The 22015-nt window shown below is 38.5% G+C and overlaps 1 protein-coding gene across 8 annotated transcripts in view; it reads left to right on the plus strand.

Annotated features, from left to right (window-relative positions):
- The window catches only part of ezh2 (enhancer of zeste 2 polycomb repressive complex 2 subunit), a 92912-nt gene that overhangs the window by 53205 nt on the left and 17692 nt on the right, over positions 1-22015 (plus strand). For all 8 annotated transcript variants that reach the window (XM_008112908.3, XM_016994442.2, XM_016994438.2 and 5 more), the window contains one exon: positions 4162-4202. In XM_008112908.3, the coding sequence (XP_008111115.1) occupies positions 4162-4202 (41 nt within the window). The remainder of the gene's footprint in view (positions 1-4161; positions 4203-22015) is intronic.

Below are 22015 nucleotides of genomic sequence, written 5' to 3' on the forward strand. Positions count from 1 at the left end.
ACCATAAAACAGTATGACAATACAACAGTAACTATGTGAGGGACGAGGGGAAAGGGAGGGGGAGTGACGGAGGGGTGGTGGGTGGGTGCGTGAGTTAACTTCCATTTATAGTTCTTCTTAAATCTTTAAATCAGTCTTTGCTTCTTTGTATTTTATTCTTTAAATAGTCCTCAAAGTTGGTCCAGTCAGTAGCTCTCAATGATGTTCCATTCGTTCTTTTGATCAAAAAGGATAGTTGATCCATATTTTTGATTTCCAATAATTTATCTAACCATAATTCTTTTGTTGGCGTTTGTGTGGATTTCCAGAGTCTTGCGATCACGAGTCTTGCTGCGGTAATAAAAAGAGTAAAGAGTTTGTCTGTATTGGGGTCAATCTTATCCCTAGGGTCGTATAAACCTAACAAGAGCAGTTCTGGTTTTTTAACAAATTTAGTTTTCAATATTATATTACTCTCCTCCAAGATTACAGTCCAAAATTTTTCTAATTTTCTACACTTCCACCACATGTGGAAGTAGGAGCCTGTATGGGTTTTACATCTCCAACATTTATTATTTATGTTTTTATACATTAGGCCAATCTTTTTTGGAGTTAAATACCACCTATGTATGAGTTTAAGCCAGTTCTCCTTCAGGTCTACAGAGTATGTGTATTTAATTTTTTTATTCCAAATGGATTCCCATTCATGCATCTGAATAGGTCTTTCTATATTTCTTGCCCATAATATCATTGCATTTGTTACAGTCGCCGTTTCCGTATCCCAGGACAGTAGATTATTATACATTATACTTATATTTTTCTTATTTATAAGGATAAATTTATCCCAGAATCCCTGTTCTTGCTCAAATCCCACCAGACTATCTCTTTTATAGGCTTCTTTGATTTGAAAATACTGGTACCAGGACACATTTTTGTTTATCTCTTGTATTGTTGTTAATTCCTTCAACTTTGGAGGGGTTTTTTTATCATTTACTATAACTAGCAGTTCTCTATACGTGGGCCAATTTCTCCAGCCTAATAGTCTTCTATGGTCGGCTTCTATTGGAGACAACCATAGTGGGGTTTTGGTGTGGAAGCGGCATTTATACTTATCCCATATTCTCAGGAGAGCAGATCTTATAAAATGATTACCGAATTGTTTCTCAATCTTCTTTTTCTCGTACCATAAATATCCGTGCCAGCCTTTTCTTAGTTCATGGCCTGCCAAATTTAAAATTTTAGTTTTTTCTAATTTAACCCAATCTTTTAACCAACAAAGAGCACACGCATCGTGATATAGTTTGAGGTCTGGTACACCAAATCCTCCTTGGGTTTTCCGTGAAATCATAGTGCTATATTTTATCCTAGCTTTTTTACTTTTCCAAATAAATCTCATAACCTCTTTTTGCCAATCTTTAAGTAATTTTGTGTTCCTTATAATTGGTATGTTTTGGAAAAGATAAAGTAATTTAGGGAGGATATTCATTTTTATTACTGCTATTCGTTCCAATAGTGAGACGTTTAAGTTTTTCCATTTTTCCAAATCACTTTTGATTTCCTTCCAAATTCTAGTGTAATTTAAATCTAGTAATTGGTTATTTTTTGCTGATATCCAAATCCCTAAGTATTTTATTTTGGATGGTGTTTCCAGGCCTACGATGTCTTGTAGCTCTTTTTGTTTCTTTTTAGACATGTTTTTAGTAAGGATCATTGTTTTCTTTTTGTTAATTTTAAGGCCGGCAACCTTTCCGAATTCTTCAATTTTCGAGATCCAATTTTGAATATTCTGAATTGGATTTTCTATGATGCAGATAACGTCATCGGCGAAGGCACGATATTTGTAGTCTTGTTTATCTAATCTGATACCTTGTAAGTTTGTGTCTTTTTTAATTGCTTTAAGCAGAGTCTCTAGAGCCATAATGAATATTAACGGCGAGAGAGGACAGCCCTGTCTCGTTCCTTTGCTGATTTTAATTTGATTTGTCTCTTGCCCATTGATTTGTATTTTCGCCCATTGATCCTCGTAGATACTATTAATACCATTCTGAATTTGTATACCTAGGTCTAATTCTTGAAATAACAATTTAAAAAAAGTCCAATTCAAATTGTCAAAGGCTTTCTCTGCATCTCTGCAAAAAGAAAACCTACTTCTTTTTGATTGTGTTGTTCATAAAATTCCATTGCGTCAATAATTATTCTTACATTATCTTTGATGGTTCTGGAGGGGAGGAAACCTGTTTGGTCTTCTCCTATCCATCCATCCAGGAATTCTTTTAATCTATTGGCCAGGATTTTTGTAAAAATCTTATAATCAGTATTTAGGAGCGATATAGGTCTATAATTCCTGACCTCGGACAGATCTACACCTTCTTTGGGTATCATTGTTATTGTGGCCTCTTTCCATGATTCTGGAACACTTTGGTCTTGTAATGCTTGATTCATTAATTTTTTTAAAAATAAAGTCACTTCTGGTTGTTCTAATTTATAGAAGCCTGCTATAAAACCGTCTGGCCCCGGCGTTTTATTACTATCTAGACTTTTTATTGCCTTGAGGATTTCTTTTTCTGTTATTTCCCTGTTGAGATCAAGTCTTTGTTCGTCTGTAATTTTATCCAATTTTTGTTTCCCTAAGTACTCTGTTATAGCTTCCGGATTTATATTGTCTTTAGAGTATAGATTCTCATAAAATTTTTGAAAGGCCTCTCTTATTTCTTTGTCTGAATTTACTATTTTTCCCTCAGTTTTAATTTTCATAATTTGTCTATTTTGTTTTTTCTTTCTTATTAACCAGGCAAGCCATTTACCTGGTTTGTTTGCATTTTCAAACGCTTGTTGCTTGACCCATTTGATTTGTTTGGCCACCTCTTCTAAGTCCCATCTTTCTTTCATTTTTACTAACAGCGCTAAATTCCTTTTTATTTTCTGATTTTTGGGGTTGGTTTTCAATTCTTTTTCTTTTGCCTCAATTTCTTTATTCAGCCTATTCCACTCTAAGTCTTTTTGTTTTCTTTTGCTGGAATTTAGTTGTATTAAAAATCCTCTTGCTACTGCTTTATAAGCATCCCATACAATTTGGGAGCTTGTTTCGCCATTATCATCTATACTGAAATACTCTTTAGTCATGGCTTTAATTTTATTAATATCTTGCTCATTCTTGAGTAAGTTTTCATTTAGCCTCCATTTTTTTAAAACGTACTTCTTATTTATTACCATTCTTAATGGGCAGTGGTCTGATAAGTCTCTGGCCAATATGTCTATATCAGATATTGTTGTCAGCAGGGATTTAGAGGTCCAGATCATATCGATTCTGGACCATGCTTGATGCCTGTTTGAGAAGTGTGTGTCTACTTCGCAGATTTTCACTTATTGCGGGTGGTCCTGGAACCTAACCCCCGCGATAAGTGTGGGAACACTGTGTGTAGACCGGCTTTGCAGAAAGACATGTGATCCACTTCCTTCTTCTGATTGGCTCTGGCAAGGCTAACGGAGAAAAATCTGCGCATGCACGGCTGCTCTTCTCATGTGACAGTGGAACGCTGCTATGTCCATAACGGCCAACTTTCGGTCCCCCCCTCCCCGGGGCTGGTCCTGTTTCTGGGGTGTGTGGCTGCCAGGTCACCCGAATCCCCCAAACCCAGTATCACAAAATGGTATTGTTCACACCCTTGTCATCATAAGTGTGTAACACAGCAACCCAAAATAACTATTGTGTGGACAGGCTCTGTAGTGAATAAAAATAAAACATTTTGGACAAAAAGTAGAGCAAATAAAAATCTTCCGTGTTCAATGAAACATTTTCTGTTGTTTCATTTATGCTTTCAAGGTTCCATTTATTTAGAAAAAAGTTAAGTGTTTAGAAAAAAAATGCATTGTCACGTTTTTAAACCTTTGAAATGCTTCTGAGAATTTGTTTATTTGGACTAGCACCCCACTAAAAGATCTTGAAAGAGACTGGTGAATTTGTTATCAATGAAACAGACATTTAAACTTTAAAAATCTGCCCCATACCTTTATTTGTTCAGGCCAACTTCAATGCAAAATTAGAATTTCTAGAATCATTGCTATGTTCATTACAGCATGTTTTACAATTTAAATATTAGATTTTGGGGGTTTGAAAATGATATCAAAATCCTCTCATTTACTACTGCCTGTCAGTTTTATTGTGTGTTTGTGTTTTTACAGGTTGTGGGCCGCTCATTGCAGGAAGATACAGCTGAAGAAGGGTTAGCATCTTTACTTTTATGATCTGAAATGCCAGTGTCCTCTTTTTTCTCAAAGAAAGAACAAAAATACAGAATTTCATTAGGACCCAGATTCAACAGTCCTGTAAATTCTTGTGGCCAGGTGGACTTCATTGTATATGCAGAGTTTCATTGTGCCTCAGGGCTTCCCCATTCACTACATTAAAGTGACCATACCACTCATACAGAGTGACATGGGCAGAGGACAGCCCCTTGGGTGATGGCGGAAGTCCTGGTGACCTTTGAGATACCGTATTTCACAGCATAAGTCACATTTTCCTCCCCTTTCTTGGGGAAAAAGGGGGAGGGGTGCAACTATTATGCAGTGAATTTATTTTTGCAGCTATAGGACTTCCCTCATCTGGCAGCCTAGGGAAACCCTGTAGCTGAAAAGTTACCCGTGCACCTGCTGACAGGAGCTACAATCTCTCCTTCAGCTGCCACCAGGCGAGGGAGGTTTTATAGCTTTTTGGCTGGCAGGCGTGCATGTAAGTGAAACACCCACTTGCATGCCTACTGGCAAGATAGAAATTCACCCCCCTCCCCTCAGCTGGCGGTAGCCGAGGAAAATCCCACAAGGGGTACAACTATTATGCGAAGAATTAGTAAATACGAAAACCTGGTCTCCAAAAAAGGGTGTGTGACTATTATGCACTGAAATACAGTATTTTGTATAGTACAGACTGGTATCTAGAACAAGGTGAGATAACTTAGGGGATGTACTTGCCCTGTTTATGAAGCAGTGGATGGTTATTCTGTATCACTATGACTTAAAAATATGAAACAAAAATGTAGAACATTGAATTTAGTATTGCAGCTTCAATACCAGTAAGGCATACAGTTTAACATGATAAGGCAGCAGAAGCATTGCAGTGGATGCTGCTTATCTAAGTAGGTCTGCCTATGCACTGACTGGTATTTAATCTGGAATAAAGTATTCGAACGTCTTCAACCATGAAACCTACTGGGTGACACACTATCTCAGCCTTAGAAAAAAGAAAATGCAAATACCCTATGAACAAATTTTGCCAACAAAATCCTGATAGGGTTGGCATACATTAGAAACAACTTAAGATGTACATCAACAATAGGAAGTTCTTATACAGCCATCTAGAAATATTGACCTTCATTTTTACAATAGAAAATTTTCATAAAACTGTTTGCAAAGAAAGTAAACATATGAAGTATAGACAGTTATAAAATAATATTGTTTTTAAAAACTAAACGCTTGTACAATCTGAGAGCTAGATCAAATACTTATCACAAAAAAATCAAAGGTCTCTTTAGATAACATTAAAATGACCTTAAATGTGAAGTAGCTAAAATAATTAGATAAAATGGGTTACCAAAGATGCTTGATGACATGTGAAGGCAGGGTGTTCCATAATGAGAAGTAAGAAGCTCCTTGGGCCATGAGAGATACGCTCCAAAAAGTGTTTAAGACAAAATCGTTCTCTGGATAGTGCAGAGGAGCAATCCACATAACTAGGGTTATCTCTTCTTCTTCTTCTTCTTCTTCTTCTTCTTCTTCTTCTTCTTCTTCTTCTTCTTCTTCTTCTTCTTCTTCTTCTTCTTCTGTTTTAAATAAACCTCGGTATGTAGATTTCTTTCTGTTAACTGTCAACTTCCCCGTCCTTCTTTCTCTTGATTTTTATTTTCCCACCTTACCAGCCAGAAGCTTTCAGTGCCTTTCCAGTTTAGAAACAAATAGACATAGGGAATATGTATTATATGATTTCAGCATGGAATATCATGAATCAATAAGCAAACAGTAGCATTCTGCTCCAGATAAAGTCCCTTGACTACCCTGCATGCCAGATTACTTGAAACGATCAAAATGTCAGGCTATCCTGGTGCAGGAAAAGCTGGAACTAGATGTGGAAATTATAGTTACTAAAGCCACTTCATCAAGAAACACTTGGTAGATTAATAGTACCACACTGTGCATGTGCTTCTTAGAGGGGAATGCCTCTCCATTCAGAACAAAGTATCCCCAGAAGGCCAGATTTGTGAATTGTCTAGCAACTCACTACTGGCCCATCACTTCAACAAACTATAACTTGCCCATCACCTGAACAAATCATTGCCAGTTAGAATAGAGAGGTACTGTAGACCAATGTTAGTATATGACATCGTATTCCAGCACACTCTATAGTAGCTTGTTAGAGATGTTAAGGAGCATGGAATATAAGATGGAATACTGTGGCTACAGCTAAAGTGTTGTATTGTTGAGTATCTCCCAATGCTGCATTCTGAAAGAAGCAGACCACTCCAATATGTATGTCATGAAACTGATTCATGGTATAGTAGACCATGAGATGGCCATCCAGCCTTTGTTTAAAAATCTCCCAAAATACATTCCAAGATAGTAAAAGTTGTTTAACAGTGGAATATGCTATTAGGAATGTTTAGGTGGGATCTGTTTTTATGGAATTTGAACACATTGTTCATGATTTAATCCCTAGAGCAGCAGAAAACAAGCTTGCCCCCTCCTCAATGTGACATCCTTTCAGTTGTTCTCTGCCTTCTTTTCTCCAAGGGAAACATGCCCAGCTCCCTAAGTTGCTCCCCATAGGGTTGGCTTCTAAACCTTCCAGTTTGTCAATATCCTAACTGAATGTAGTGCCCAAAACTGGACACAGTATTCCAGGTGACCAAAGCGGACTAGAGTAAGACTATAGTCTTACTATACCATGAATACTCTGATGCAGCCTAAGAATTGCATTGACTCTTTTAGCAGCCGCAATGTGTTCTGACAGAGGGCCACCCAGCCTTTATTTAAAAGCCTCTAAAGAAAGAGCTTCCACCACACTCCGAGGCAGTGAATTCCACTGTTGAAGAGATCTTACTGTCAGAAATCTCTTTAAGCAACTCCTCATAGGGCATGGTCTCCAGACCTTTGATCATTTTAGTTGCCCTGCTCTTGACACATTCCATCTTGTCAACATCTCTCTTAAATTGTGGTTCCCAGAATTAGACACAGTATTCCAGGTGAGATCTAGCCAAACCAGAGGAGCACTATTATTTTCATTGTCTAGGTGTGGTATCTTACATTTTTCCCTGTTGAAATTCATTTGTTAGTTTTGGCCCAGCTTTGTAATCTGTTAAATAATTTCAGATTCTGATCTTGTCCTCTGAGGTATTAGCTATCCCGATCTTGATAAAGATATTGATTAACACTGGGCCTAGGACAGAACCCCATGGCACCGTACCATTCACTTTTCTCCAAATTAAAGAGGGACCATTGAACCCTTTTGGGTTCAGCTAGTTAACCAATTCCCAACCTATCTAACAGTAGGAATAATCTAGCCCACATTTTATTAGCTTTTTGTAAGAATATCATGGGGACCTTGTGAAGTCAGGATATGATGTATCCACAGTATTGCTTTAGTTCTCCAAACTATGAAAAAGCCATGTTGACTTCTAGTGAGTATGGCATTCCTTTCTAAGTGCTTATAGATTTTCTGTTTAATTATCTTCTCAAGAATCTTTCCTTTTATTGATCTCAGGCTGACTGGGCGGTAATTGTTTGAGTCTTCCCCCTCAATTTTTTGAAGATGGGGATATTTTCTCTACTCTAGTCTGTAGAACCACCTTTCCTGTTCTTTAGGAATTCTCAAAGAGGATTATCAGTATTTCTGAAATTACTCATGCCTGTTTTAAAATAGTCTTTGATGTAATTCATCTGGCCTTGGAGACCTGAATTCATTTAGAGTAGATCGATATTCCTGTATTGTTTCTTTACCTATTATGTGTTGCATTTCTCCTATTGTATCATCTTTTCTTTATTCCCAAGCAAGCATTGTTTACCTTTTTGATGAAGATATGTAAAGGTAAAGGTAGAAAAGGCTATAGTGGTGATAATTACAATCAATGTAGATTACTTCAAAAACCGAATCTGGTTCATCAGTGTCCGATATGGCATCAAGATCCAAGATGGTTGCAATTAGCCGCATAGTTATTGAGCATCCAACAAGGCTATACACAGCAGTTGATAATAATGTTGATATCAACAAAGGATTCTACTCATAGATTTTAATGAAATAACTTGGACCGCCTTGAGTAAGTGGTGTTAATTGGGAGGACATGAGAGTGGCTGGTGAATTTGGTTTCTTTCAGGAAGGAATTATGACTTTTAAAGAGGCAGGTACCTTTTTTGACAACTCTCTCACCCAGACAGTTGTCAGCTCTTAGCAGCTCCAACAGTACATAGATTTTGTTCTTAGTTTGCTCTAAAGAAGGCATATCTGTGTTTAAGCTCTTTCAAAGTAGTTTTTTAGCATGAGTCATTTCAACTAAGAGTTTCAGAATTGGAGGCACGGTCTATTAATTTATGCAGATCTGAAGAGGATAAATTGACATTTAGTTTGGTGCCTGCTTTTTTTCCAGAATGTTTACTTAATAGACAGGTTTATCCAGACATACATTTACCAAAACTTTTTCCTGGCCCAATCATCTCTTAAAAAGAAAATAGTGCATTTTGATATTTAAAGAGTAGTGAAGTAGTAGATCAAGCATATAGAGGCATTTATTGTGTCTTTTAATCCAGAGACAATGGGAAACAAGGCATTGAAGTGCATGACTGATTGAAGTCGTGCATATTCCTATATACTATAATTATGCCAAAGTACTAAGACCAAGACAAATATGGGTGCGCTCCACCTGCTGTATGGCCATATATTCAGCTTTGGCTTCTTTAAATGAGACTTGTAGAGCTGCCAGATGGAAAGAACCATTGACATTCATTAGGCACTACAAAAGTAATAAGTACATGTCAACACAGGCAGGATTCGGACATGTAGTGCTACAAGCAGTGATATAGCTAATAAACAGCCATTCCTGTCAGTATTTTCGGACTTTGATACTTCCCATTGGTTTGAGGATTTATCCTTCTAATCCATCCAGAGAATAAAGTGCTGGTCCTCACCATGAACAGTCATTATTGGACGTTAGAAGGAGAAATCCACCCCACCCATTTTTGGCTGCTCATTAGAAACATAGAGTAAATTAGAATTGGTTAAGTTTGTTGTAAGTTAGTCATTAAGCATAGGTTGTGAACTTAGGGTATTTTGACAAGGTTAAAGAAGTAAACTGATGAGTAAGGAGTCAATGTACCTAATTTTTTTTAAAAAAAGAATTTGGAACTCCTGCCTATCTAGCTGGTGCATGGCGGATAATCTGTAGGTTCGTGGATTACTCCTGCTACCATCCAGGAATAACTATTTATGGTTACTGCCAGCACTTAATTTTAATCAGATATCTCCCAGAACCATTGCTGTATATTTTTTAAAAATTACATAGCCTGATCAATGTATGCTATCTACATTTCTCTCAACCACTTTGTCATACATGGAGATTTTAGTGGAAGAAATTTAAACATTTGCTGAATTCTGTTACAGAGAAGCAGGGCTCTTCTTCAAAAGTGAAGGAGTATATTTTTCTCTCTCTTTTCTACTCTGTTTTGGTTTTGATTAAACCTTTCCCTCCTGTTCTCTCTAATGGGATGGAAATAAATTATGCCAGTTGATCTGCTCTGGAGTGACCCATTCTTCACTGTGATATCTCTGTGTCACACATCTATACATCTCTGCAGAGAGAAGTTCAGAAACATCTAGAATTTAGAGATTTTGGTGGTAACCCACCCTTCTCTTGCTCTGCTTTCTTCATCGGTAGAACTGTCCTTTTCCTTTGTGACTTTTTCATACATTTTTTTCCTCTTTAGGCCATTTGTTCTTCAATCATTCATTGGGGATAATTTGTTCTCTTAGTAATAGTTTCTTTGTAGCAGTCATCAGCAAGATTTCTTCCTAAAGGTTTATGGTCTCTTGGATTTTTTTCAAATGCTGTTTTGGATGCAAGGGAATAATTACCTTCATTGACTACCACAATAAGTGCCTCCTGTGTTTCAGACGTACATTGTTTATTCATAGCATTTTTGCCAGGATTTAATCATTAATATGATCATAATCTTTGGCCTCATCCAACTATGCAGATTGAGTGAGAGCATCATAATTTTGTTATGGTAACAAGGATACAGGTTGCAATCTAGATCTTAGACAATCAGATTCAGATTCTGACTTGTCCCATCCTTGTCCCATATCATTCTATTGTCTGAGGTCCTTCCCAATCAGGACCCTATATTTCCTTCAGATTATTATAGCTATTATTTACAGTGGCAAAATATCTTGCATTACATACTGAATAGAACCAACTCAAGGACATTATCCAATATCTTATTCAATATATACCAAGACAAACTTACTCGTTGTCCACCCCACCTCCTTTTTATACTAGTTACGTCAATCAAGGTGTGTTGGGAGAAAACAAATTCTATGGAAGCCTCTCCTGAATGATTTTACACTATTTAGTGGTTAGGAAGTCGACTGCATATTTTGTGGATTAGTTGTTGCATTTCCTTAGGGCATCATTCTTTGTTCCACCAGATAAACAATTTGATGACATAATCCTAAAGACGTAACCACCTTTCTACTTTAAACACCTTCCTCTAATTCCAAAAATCCAGCATTTGGCATGCGATCCCACCCATTGTTCTTGTGAAAAAATAATAAACAAGTCTCAATCTTTCTTGAAGTTTATCAGAGTTTGATCAACATCATCAGCTTGTACATCTTACCTAAGTCACACATCTTTGTCAGCCATTCTTCGTGTGTTCTCCATAGGCATTTTTGCTGCAGTTATGTGTTACAGCAATCTTCCATGTTTTCTTTCTAGCTGATCATCCAGTATTCCCAACAAATAAAACACTGGTTTCATTGTGGTTTGAAGTTTAACAATTTCCAGCATCAAATGTATTTGAGTCTAGTATTTCTGGACCTTCTTGCAAGACCTCCATGTATGGTAAAATGTCCTACATTTTTCACATATTTCCAACATTTGCTAGAATTCCTTTTATACATTTTAGAGAATCTCTGACATCATATTCTGTCTGTTCATTATCTTGTAAAAATGTCTTTCAAATCATTACTAAAAGTTCAATTCAAACACTTTGTCCAAACTTTTCCCATTGTTCCAGCTGAACTGGTGTGTCTATATTTTGTGCCCATTTATCCATTTAATAATTTAACAATTTGTACATTGCAATCAGATGAAACTTAGGTTCAGTTGTTAGAAATCCAAATAAGATTTTCTCCATCAGTAATTTGTCTGTGGGCAAACCGTTGTATTGGGAAAAACCTCTATTATCAACTCCTCTCTTTTCTGTAACCTGGTTTCTGGTTTCTTTCTGTATTTTAATTGATTTTTTTCAATTTTTCATTGATCAGAATTTGAGCGTATTGTAGATCTGTTTAAATTCATGAACATGTGATCCAAAATGCACCAAATACATGTGATCCAAAATGCACCAAAGAAACAGCCATCAGACATTGTCAAATGCTTTTTAAGCATCTAAAAATTTCATAGCTACCTACTTTGCATTTGCTTATGTTGCTTACAGGCACCATAGTATTCTAGAATATATGTAACGCTCCTTGCATTGTCACTGAAGTTTCCCTTTGGTAGAAATCCTGCTTGATTCTGATTTATTAAGGATTGTAAAACTTTTTTCAATCTTTTTGCTAAAATTGCACCATAAATCTTGTAGCCATCATTCAACAAGGATATTGATCTATCATTTTTGGACCCTCTATAACTTGGTCTTCTTTAGGAATTACGAGGGTTGAATGAAAAATAATGCCTCCACCATCGTAACTCCTCAACAGATGGCAGTACTGGTGTGCGGCAGGTGCTGGCTTGTTCAGTAGACTCTTCTCTACAGTTCCATTTGGCGGGAAGCCTTAGCATTGAATGGTTGTGTTGTTAAAGTGCGAAGTATGGAACTGTGCACAGGCGGTTGGTCAATGCGACCAGCAACGTGCAGCCATTGGATTCTTGACAGCAGAAGGTGTCACCCCAAAGGAGATTCATCAGAGAATGCAAGCTGTTTATGGTGATTGTGTTGATGTGAGTCCTGTGCATCGTTGGGCGAGTAAGTTTAAAGATGTTGAGGTGGGAACATCTGACTTGCGTGACAAATAGTTGGATGTCCTGTGACAGCAAACACCAAGTTTCACAAGCAAAAGTTTGACAAATTGATTCAGAATGATCGTCGTATCACTCAGAGAGAAATTTCAAGCATAATCGGCATTTCACAAGAACGTGTGGGTCATATTATTGCTTTGCTTGGCTATCGGAAGATCTGTGCACGATGGGTACTGTGAGACGTTGGTTGTGGAAACAGAAGGTTGACTTCTTCTGTGACAGCTTCAGAAAACGTGTTCATCGTTGGCAGAAGTGTATCCAATTGTCTGGTGATTATGTGGAAGAGAATAGTAGTTAAAGAGCACATTCTAAGGATTATTTCTGCATTTGATTTATTAAAATATTTCCCTCCAAACCCAAGTAACGAAGGTAGAGGCATTACTTTTCATTCAACCCTCGTAAACTTATTCCTGTCTACAAGATTATTGTATTCCACTCCTAAAGGCATTTTTCATGGTTTACAGTAAAGGTACAGACTTTATATTTCTAGGCGCGAAGATTACTGCAGACGTAGACTGCAGCCAGGAAATCAGAACACCTTTATTTCTTGGGAGGAGATCAATGACCAACCTTGATAAAATAATGCACTGGCAACAAAGGTCCACATAGTTAAAGCAATGGTATTCCCCATAGTAACCTATGGATGCGAGAGCTAGACCATAAGGAAGGAAGATAGATGCTTTTGAACTGTGGTGTTGGAGGAAAATTCTGAGAGTGCCTTGGACCGCAAGAAGATCTAACCAGTCCATATTCCAGGAAATAATACCCGACTGCTCACTGAAGGGAAGGATATTAGAGGCAAGGATGAAGTACTTTGGCCACATAATGAGAAGACAGGAAAGCTTGGAGAAGAGAATGATGCTGGGGAAAATGGAAGAGAAAAGGAAGAGTGGCTGATGGATGGGCAAGAGAGGGCAAGATGGATGGATGGTATCGTGAAGAGATTGCCTTGACCTTGGAGCTGGGAGTGGCAACGGCCAACAGGAAAATCTGGCGTGGGCTGGTCCATGAGATCATGAAGAGTTAGAAGCGACTGAACAAATAAACAACAACAGTAAAGGCACACTTAATTGATCCTGTAGAGCAGGGTTCTCAAGCTTTTCAAGCAGAGGGCCAGTTCATGGTCCCTCAGACTGTTGTGGGGCCGGGGCTATAGTTTGAAGAATACATGAACACTATGCACACTGCAGACATCTTATTTGTAATGCAAAATAACACTGACAATATAGTTTTTAAAATGAAGAATAATTATAACCAACATAAACTTAGCAGTATTTCATTGGGAGGGATGGGTCTTCTTTTGGCTGATGAGATAGTCAGGTTAATTAGGATTGTTGTTGCTGTGTGCCTTCAAGTCGTTTCAGACTCAAGTCTAAAGTTGGGGGGGGGGGATAAATGATCTTGGAGGGCTTCATCTGGCCCATGAGACTTAGTTTGGGGACTCCTGCTATGGAGTCTTGTAATATTGTACTGTGAATCCATTGGAACCCAAAACCTTTCTTATTTTCATCTCCTGGAATGTCTCATCAAGCACTGCCATTGTTATTGGTTTATCAAGCCTCTTCCTTTGATCTTCATTAACCATCGGATGATTTGTTCTCTAAATATTTTTCTGATATTTTAAGACCATGATGTTTTATAGAGTGATGCATAATAGTTATAAAATATTGACTTGAACTTATCTTGATTGTAAATACTTTATTTTCTTCTTTGATTTTTAATATTAGTTTCTCCTCTCTTTTCTCAATTTGTATGTTAGCTATCATCTTGGTTGTATGCCAGTGCAAAGTGTTTCTATTCCACACATATCAGCTTCTTTTCAATCTTGGCAATTGAAATCATGGAAAGTTGCTTTTGAGGCCTTCTAATCTCATTCAATCAATTGTTTGAGCTGCTGTGGAGTTTGTTTAGGCTCCTTTCTTAATTGTATCATGAATCTCCTTCATATTTTCCTTCCTCTTTCCTTTTTTTTTATCAATGCTTTGCTGGATAAAAACCGTCTCATACAGGCTTTGCTAGCACCCCTGATCATCCTGATATCACTCTTTATTTGTGTTATCTTAAAAAACAGTTTTAACTGCATTGTTGCTTACATGGTCATTTTCTTATCGTGTAGCAATGATTTGTTAAGTCTCCAATTAAATGTCCATTTTCTATTAATACCACAAAAACAGGATTATGGTCTGAAATCATCATATGTAGAGTAGTCATTTTTTTAATTGTATGTCTTATAGATTCAGATATCAAAAACATCAATCCTGGAAAATAATTTATGTCCTGCTGAGAAAGACATAAATCCATTGCATCATCATATTTATATCTTCAGGTGTCTTGTATTGTATTGTAATGTATTGTCCATTCATTAAAAAAAATTTGGGAGCTTGCTTTGGTCCATGTTAAGCCTTTTCTCCGATAGTCTGTCCAGTTTGGGTGATATCACTCAATTCCAATCTCCCATCATTATTACATTTTCATAAGACAGTTTGTTAATTAACACAAATTAACTGTTTTTTTAAAAAAATAATCCAACTTTGCTCCTGTATGGGCATAAATAGCAACAACCTGAGTTTCTACCCCTTGAAGCTGGACCCCTATGTCTTGTTTGTTATTATCCAGAAATTTTTTTGCAACATAATTCTTATTCACATACAGATTCTTTTCTTATTCATCAAAGATGAAAAATGTAGCCCCCATTTCAAAATAAAAAGCAGTCTTTTATCATACTTTGCTGTTTCTTTCCTATATGTTTGGGTCCTCTTCTACTTCTGTTTCCATTTAATCTGTGCCCAGTCTGTATCTGTATTTCTTTAGGAAGTCCATTCCTTTTTGCACTGTATTTAATCTGAATCTCTTCAGGTTAATCTAAGAGGTATTTCTATTAATTTTTCCCATCTGAATAGAATTTTCTTTGCCTTCACCTTTTGAGTTAAGAATACAGTATTTTCTTTAAAATTCTGGGAGGGAAACAGCATAATCTGTTGACCATCAATTGTCAACTTACTCTGGTATTGTTTTAAAATAAAATATTGGATCTTAAAAAATTAAGCACCACATCTCTGAGCAAATTCCTCTGTCTGGTCATATATGAGTCTTGTCGATAGATCCTATCAACTTCCCAATTTATTTTTTATGTGGGATTTCAAAAAAGAGCTTCAGACATTTTCTGATTTTCTAATAGGTCTTGGACTTTAATTGTTTTCTGGTGCTTCTTGAAATCTAAGAGTCAGCACATGGAAAGCCTCCTGATCATGTATTGATTTGGCTGATAAATTCTCCAGTCCCGCAGTTCTAAATTACAATTTCTCAACTTTCTGGTTCATTTGGTTAGTTCTCCAATCAGCTTGTCCAAGGAATTGCCTAATTTCTTTCATATTTGCAAAGAAATCCCTTCTCATTGATTCCAGTTTTTCAAAATGTTGGGTTAATTCAGTTGATTTAAGTTGATCTATTGGTGCTCGTCTACATGCTTTTGATGCCATTTGTCTTGAAATCAGTTGAACCTTCAATATGTCTCAGCAGTGTCAGTAAAAACAGTAGTTCTTTAACAATTTACAGGTTATTTAAAATAACTGATATTTCTTGTAATAATAATTTCTTGTACACAAGAGGGCATTGCAATCAGTTTCTTCCTCTTACTGTGTGGTTGTTGCTAGGGACTGAGAAAAATCTGCTTTCAAAAGTTCATAGTCTTGTTTGTAAGAACATTTTTGTCATGCGAAGATAAGTATAAGAGCACTTATTTTTCTCTCTGGCTATAAATGTTGATCCTTTTAAAATCTATTAGCCTTAAATAGGCTTCCGACATTTCTTAAGTGCCACTCTATGGGGGTGCTTTGCTTGTTTTAAACTTTAATCAGTAAGTTTTGCTTTACTTGTGGTTTCACGAGTGTTTATCATAAAAATAATCTTCAAGTCTTCACTGAAATGAGCAGTTTGATGTTGCTTGTTGCCATGGAGTCACAGTGACCACTCTGTGGTGGAACTCCTTTTCATGGCTCCTGACCGACCTCTGTGACGCCCAAGCAAATGCCAAAATAAATAATTTGGCAAAGCATCAGAGGCAGAAACTAGGCCCTTGTGAAATCCTCCAGACCACTTTACCAGAGAAGCATCTCTGCTGAACCAAAGATATCACGGGATCAGCGATCTCCTAAGGTGGTGGCCTCCCCCACTTGGGAGCTTATAAAGATTTTGGCCATTGTTCTTCCATCTTGTTGAAGCTTCAGATACATTGCCTTCCCAAAGAGCTGTGGAGCTATTTCTTCCACAAATGAAAGGGATTAGATTCTACTGACAGTACTTTATCATTTTCAGATCGGGTGGCATAACGATATCTTGGGCCTGAGAGATTTCAATAGGTTTATTAGGCTAAAGCACATCAGTGGTGAGGCTAGCCAACATTCTTCCTGTGGTGAGGATGGAGATTTTCACTGCTATAAGTTAACATCACAACTTACTTTTATCACATATTTTTCTCTGTTGGCCTAGGAGAAATCCGCTATTAATTTGGAATAATGTCCCTTAGTCTTATAGTGGCATGAGGAATGTTGCTTCTTTATGGTCTCTGTGAGTTACACCAATGGGTTATCTTGTGCCTGCGCAGAACACACTCAAATCTTCTAAAGGTATTGAAATACATTTTAGTGGCAATCCCATCCACTCCATGCCAGTATAAGTAGTGAGTTCCACCAAATCGCAGTTCTTTTTTGTCTGCCATGGTAGCAGTATATGTTAGATACATCTGCATATTAGTGTCTTCTGTTTTCAGTTATCTTTTGGACTGATTCTATGTTCAATGACTACTGCCTTCATCTTTCTGACCATTCTACTTCTCTGATACCTTGACCTATGGACCTTTTATGACCTCTCTTTTCATATGTTGCCTTTGACCTTCATTTGTTTCTCTGATTTGGGTACTGTCCTTCTGTGATTGTGTTGCTGACATTTTTAAAGAAATGTCCTGATTGGGAGGCGGGGGATTCCCAATAAGAATGGCCATTCCAAGTGAATCTCATGCTATGCAGTCCTGTAAACACTGCTGGGCCTTCACCCCACAAGCCTGGAGAAATAAAAGCAGTATCTCAAGGTTCTCCTGTATGAGACCATCCTTGGCTCTTCTGGGCCTTCAACTTCCAAGGAATCAATTAAATTTCCTCCTTCTTAATTGATTTTGAAGGCACCAGCTCCACCCCAAGTGTCTTTGGTACTATTGGTATTGAGTGGGGCATCAGTTCATTTCAATGTCTTTGGTGTCATCAGTCAGCATCTCCACTGACCATGTCATTGTTAGCTCCTCAGCAGACACCTCTCCTGCAGTTGAACAATTTCACTACATTGCTCAACCTTCAGATTAAGACACGGTGATAATAATTATCCAGTAGCACTTTACAAGGCTTTCCCACCCTCTGCTTCATAAGCCAATCTCTCAACTTTGAAAGGCCACTCCTCATATCATTGCTTTTATTTGTGTCAGTCTTCATTCTCTGGCACCTGGGACTCTTGGTTTTAACATCTTTCACCAGTGTGATTGTCACCGCAGACATTCTTCTCCTTATTATACCTGTGAGTTAGATATGCATTATTAAGATTACCACAATTCCCGTTGATACTATTCCGATGTTGACTCTCCTTCACTGTGTTGGCATCATTGTACCTTCCTCTGTCAGCTGCTCTCCCAACCAACACCGGGCCTGTTTCCTGCCAAAGCCAGCCCCTTCAACATCAATCACTGACCCTGTTCGATGCAGTATGGATAAAGATTCAGGTGAGAGGCCTCTACCTTGGTATCTTGAGTATAACAAGGACTCTTCAGTCTTGTCATCGAATTTGGCTCCAGACTTCTCCCTGATACTTCTGGTTGTGCATCCCAACCCACTGTTACCTGCATATAATTTCTGAACCTTTATGGACAGGTGCTCCTGCTGGCTGGAGGTTTCTGTCTCCAGGTGAAAAATCTGTCTTGATAATTGAAGATCCAATCTTAAAAGACATTGAATTCCAATCTTCGTCACCAGCAGTCCTGTTCCTGCCTTATCTTTTGCAAGTCTTGACCTTGTCATTTGCATCTCTGTGTTTGGTTCCTTCAACATCCTGAAAGCTTGAAAACTTCTACCAAGTTGACAATTTGGCACTCAAATAGCTTGTCATCCTAAATGAAGCTCGGTAATAGTTGATGCTGTCCAGTTCAAAACATACCACTTCAATTGACAAGGAGGGAAGGAAGTTGGATGCTATGGGCCATAAGCTGTACTCCTTGGTTTCACTACTTGTAAAGAAATTGAACTATTGTGCTTGTATTCGTGCATACCAACCCTTTCTATGGGATAAAGTGGCCCCATACTTGATTTCTTGTAAGAGGACAAGCAACTGGTATATGTTCTAAGACAGGAGGCAAACATGCTGTTGTCCCATAAGATTCAGTTAGACAAAGAGGAGGGCTGAAATTTACCCATACCTGGGTAATGCACCCCACTTGCCATTACCGCCACACCTCTCACTTTCCATGATCATGTTTGCCAGTTCCACCTCGCCTGGGATTTTGACATTGTGAAGAGGGGTTATGGCATTGAGTTCGACTCCATTCCTCCTACAGGAATCATTCAGCCAACTTCCACCTCAAGCACTGCAGGACAAGGCACACTCTACTAGGGAAGGTCGCCATAAAACAGGTTCCATTTGTTCATCTGTGAAGGAGTTTGCTCCTGTTACTTCACTGTCACCAAGAAGGGCCATAGGCTGAGACCCATTTTTGACTTCAGGGATGTCAACTCCTTTATTCTCCCTCATCAATTTTGTATGGTGACCATCAGATCCATCCTCCTTCTTCTGCAGATGGGCAACTGATTCGCAACTCTTGATTTGAAGGACACATTTTCCATATCACCATCAGATATGTCTATAGACAATTTTTTTTGTTTCACAGTGGGAAATTGTGCCTTTTGGTTCAGTGTTTTCCCATTTGGACTTTGTATGGCTCCTCAAGTCTTTGTCAAGTGCATGGCTGTTGTGGCTGCCTGGCTTCTTCAATGGGTTATCATCCTCTTCCCATACATAAACAATTGGCTGATTGTGGCATGGTCTCAGAATTGATTGCCCAACAACATCAAAGTGATTTTACACCTCCTTCAGACCCTTGGCTTTGGCCTCTCCAACAAGTCTCATCTGCAACTTACACAGGTGATACAGTTCATTCGAGCCGTCATTGTTTCCATTGAACAGAAGTCCTCTCTATTGGAGGCTAAGGTCCATTACCCTCATATGAATCTACCAGAAGAGGCTTTAGGCTCAGGACATTCAAGCTCTCTTGGGATACAAGGCATCTACACTGTATGTGACTCTCTTTATGCAGCTCCAAATAAGAGCACTCCAACCACAGTTCTTTTGCACATTCAATCCTCTTTGTGAGAAATCTCACAAGCTGTTAATGAGGCCAAGGCCAGTCCTTCAACCACTTCTTCGGTGGACATCCAGAACAAACCTCTGCATAACATGCCATCTCATCCATCGCAGGCATCAATACTGTTGATCACATATGCTTTTTTTCAAGGATGCAGAGTACATTGCAATGGTAGAGTGGGAATTAGTCCATTCAGGAATCTGATGACCATATCAACGTGCGCAAGAGCCGAGCTGTGTTCAAGGGTCTCAAGTCCTTCACCATGCTGACAAGCAAGGTGGTGCAGGTGACATCAGACAACTCAACCACCATTTTTGCATCAATAAACAGGGTAGCACTCAGTCTTGCACACTGCTTTTTCTCATGATTGAGATCTGGACTTGGTGCATAGAATCAACATATCTCTGGTCACAATCCATCTTCCTGGGGAAGAGAACACTCTGGCAGACATATGGACACATGGCAAGTACATCTGGGTTCATTGTGTCTCATTTTCGTTGTGGGGAAGGATGAAAAAAAAATTGCTGTACGTCTCCCGTGAATACACAGTGCTGTCTCTTCTGTTCTAGGTCTCGACATCTTGGTAACAAACTATCCCTGGGAGACCAATTTCTTTTCAGTTGGATAGGACACATGGCTATGTGATGTACTTCTTAAGCTCATTCAGGACAGGACACAGGGGATACTGGTCACTCTTTGGTCACCGCACCCCTCTTGTTATATTGCAGGGGTTAGTATTGACAGTTTTGGTATTGACTGGACTTGCTGGCTCTTCATGATGGTTGAGTTTGGCATCCAGACATTGAGACTCTTTGACTGGCAGCTTGTCCTAGCCGCCTCCAAGGGCTTTCAGAGCTGGTGCGATGGATCATAGAGGCAGCACACAAATCTTCTGCCAGAGGGTCCTACTTCTAGAAATTGAAGATGTGTACCAGTTTTTTTTTTTGGAAGAACCAACATCCAGCCTCAGATGGCTTCCATCAAGTGTCCTTTGCTGCTGTCTTTTGGTACTTCTGAAAAATTGGAAAGCCTTCCTGTTTTCCTGATTCCCTAGTGAAGATCTTTTTGCATGGCTACAATAACTTTCACCTATCTGTTTTGTCTCCTGTCCCTGGCTGTAGTCTTAAGCTGGCCCTTTCTCAGACCTCAAAGAAACCATTTGAGCCCATGGCTTCATGCAGTCTCTACCTTCTTTCTTAGAAGACATGTTTCCTTGTCATTATGTCGGCCAGGTGAAAGAGTGAATTGTGCGTTCTGCAAGCAAATCAATCTTATTCCCACTTCCACCAAGACAGAGCTGTCCTCTTACCTCACATCTTCTCCCTCCCCAAGTCTTGGTTTCACCTGAACCAAAACATAGTGCTCCCATATATTTTTTTCAGAATCCATCATGTGATCTGGAAAGGCCACTATATTGATGTCAGGAGGCTTTCACCTTCCATGTGCACAGAACTTGTGACTCACAGAAAGTTCCTTAGGCTTTCCCTGTGTTACGCTTCCAAGAAACTAGGCCTACCTGTTTTGTCACAGAGACTAAGTGGGTCACTCTTCCCCTCTCTGGCTGATTTGCTTGCAGCCACATGTGGTCTTGAAACTAGGGAGTTAACAGGACCAGCCTACTTGTACTGGCATAGAGAGTGGGCAAGGCTACTACAAGAGCTCTAGAAGGTTCGAGTGTACTCTGTGCAGACGCAGAATAAGCCATTTGAATGATTTCATAGACGACCACCTTGTCTTATTTTTTCTTTGCAAACATGGTGGCTATAATGGCATCAGAGCGTCATCAGATTTGCATTAGCCTCTTTCCCTATATAAATAGCAAATTGCCAGTGGTTTCTAGAATTTCTGTCTGTGCTGATACTCTTGATCTGCTGAACAGTTTGCTTTTGTTAATCCTAAGAAATCTCATTTGATTCCCATTCAAGACATCACTAATATAGGATGTTGTTTTGTTCTCTCCTAAATGACTAAAATCACATTGCCAAAGAACTAATATGTTGTCAACTGGAATTTCTATCTTCTTGTCTTAATGGCATTGCATTGAGTCCTCTGCTACGTGTAGTCTTCGTAACACCTTTTTTCTTATTCATTTGATAGTAATCTATTTTTGCTTTGGCTGAAAATCTGAATTTGTGCAGTACAGCTTTTAGGCTTTTAGGGTGGATTCAATTTTTCTAATTTAGTAAAATATGCCATTTACATATCCACAGATTTCATAGAATCATATTGGAAGAGACCGTGGACCATCTAGTCCAACCTCCTGCCATGCTGGAAGACACAATCAAAGGTTCCCAGTAGATGGCCATCCAGCCTCTGTTTAAAAGCCTCCAAAGAAAGAGTCTCCATCACATTATGAGAC

The sequence above is a fragment of the Anolis carolinensis genome, chromosome 6 (genome assembly GCF_035594765.1).
Source record: "Anolis carolinensis isolate JA03-04 chromosome 6, rAnoCar3.1.pri, whole genome shotgun sequence".
In the NCBI taxonomy this organism is placed as follows: Eukaryota; Metazoa; Chordata; class Lepidosauria; order Squamata; family Dactyloidae; genus Anolis; species Anolis carolinensis.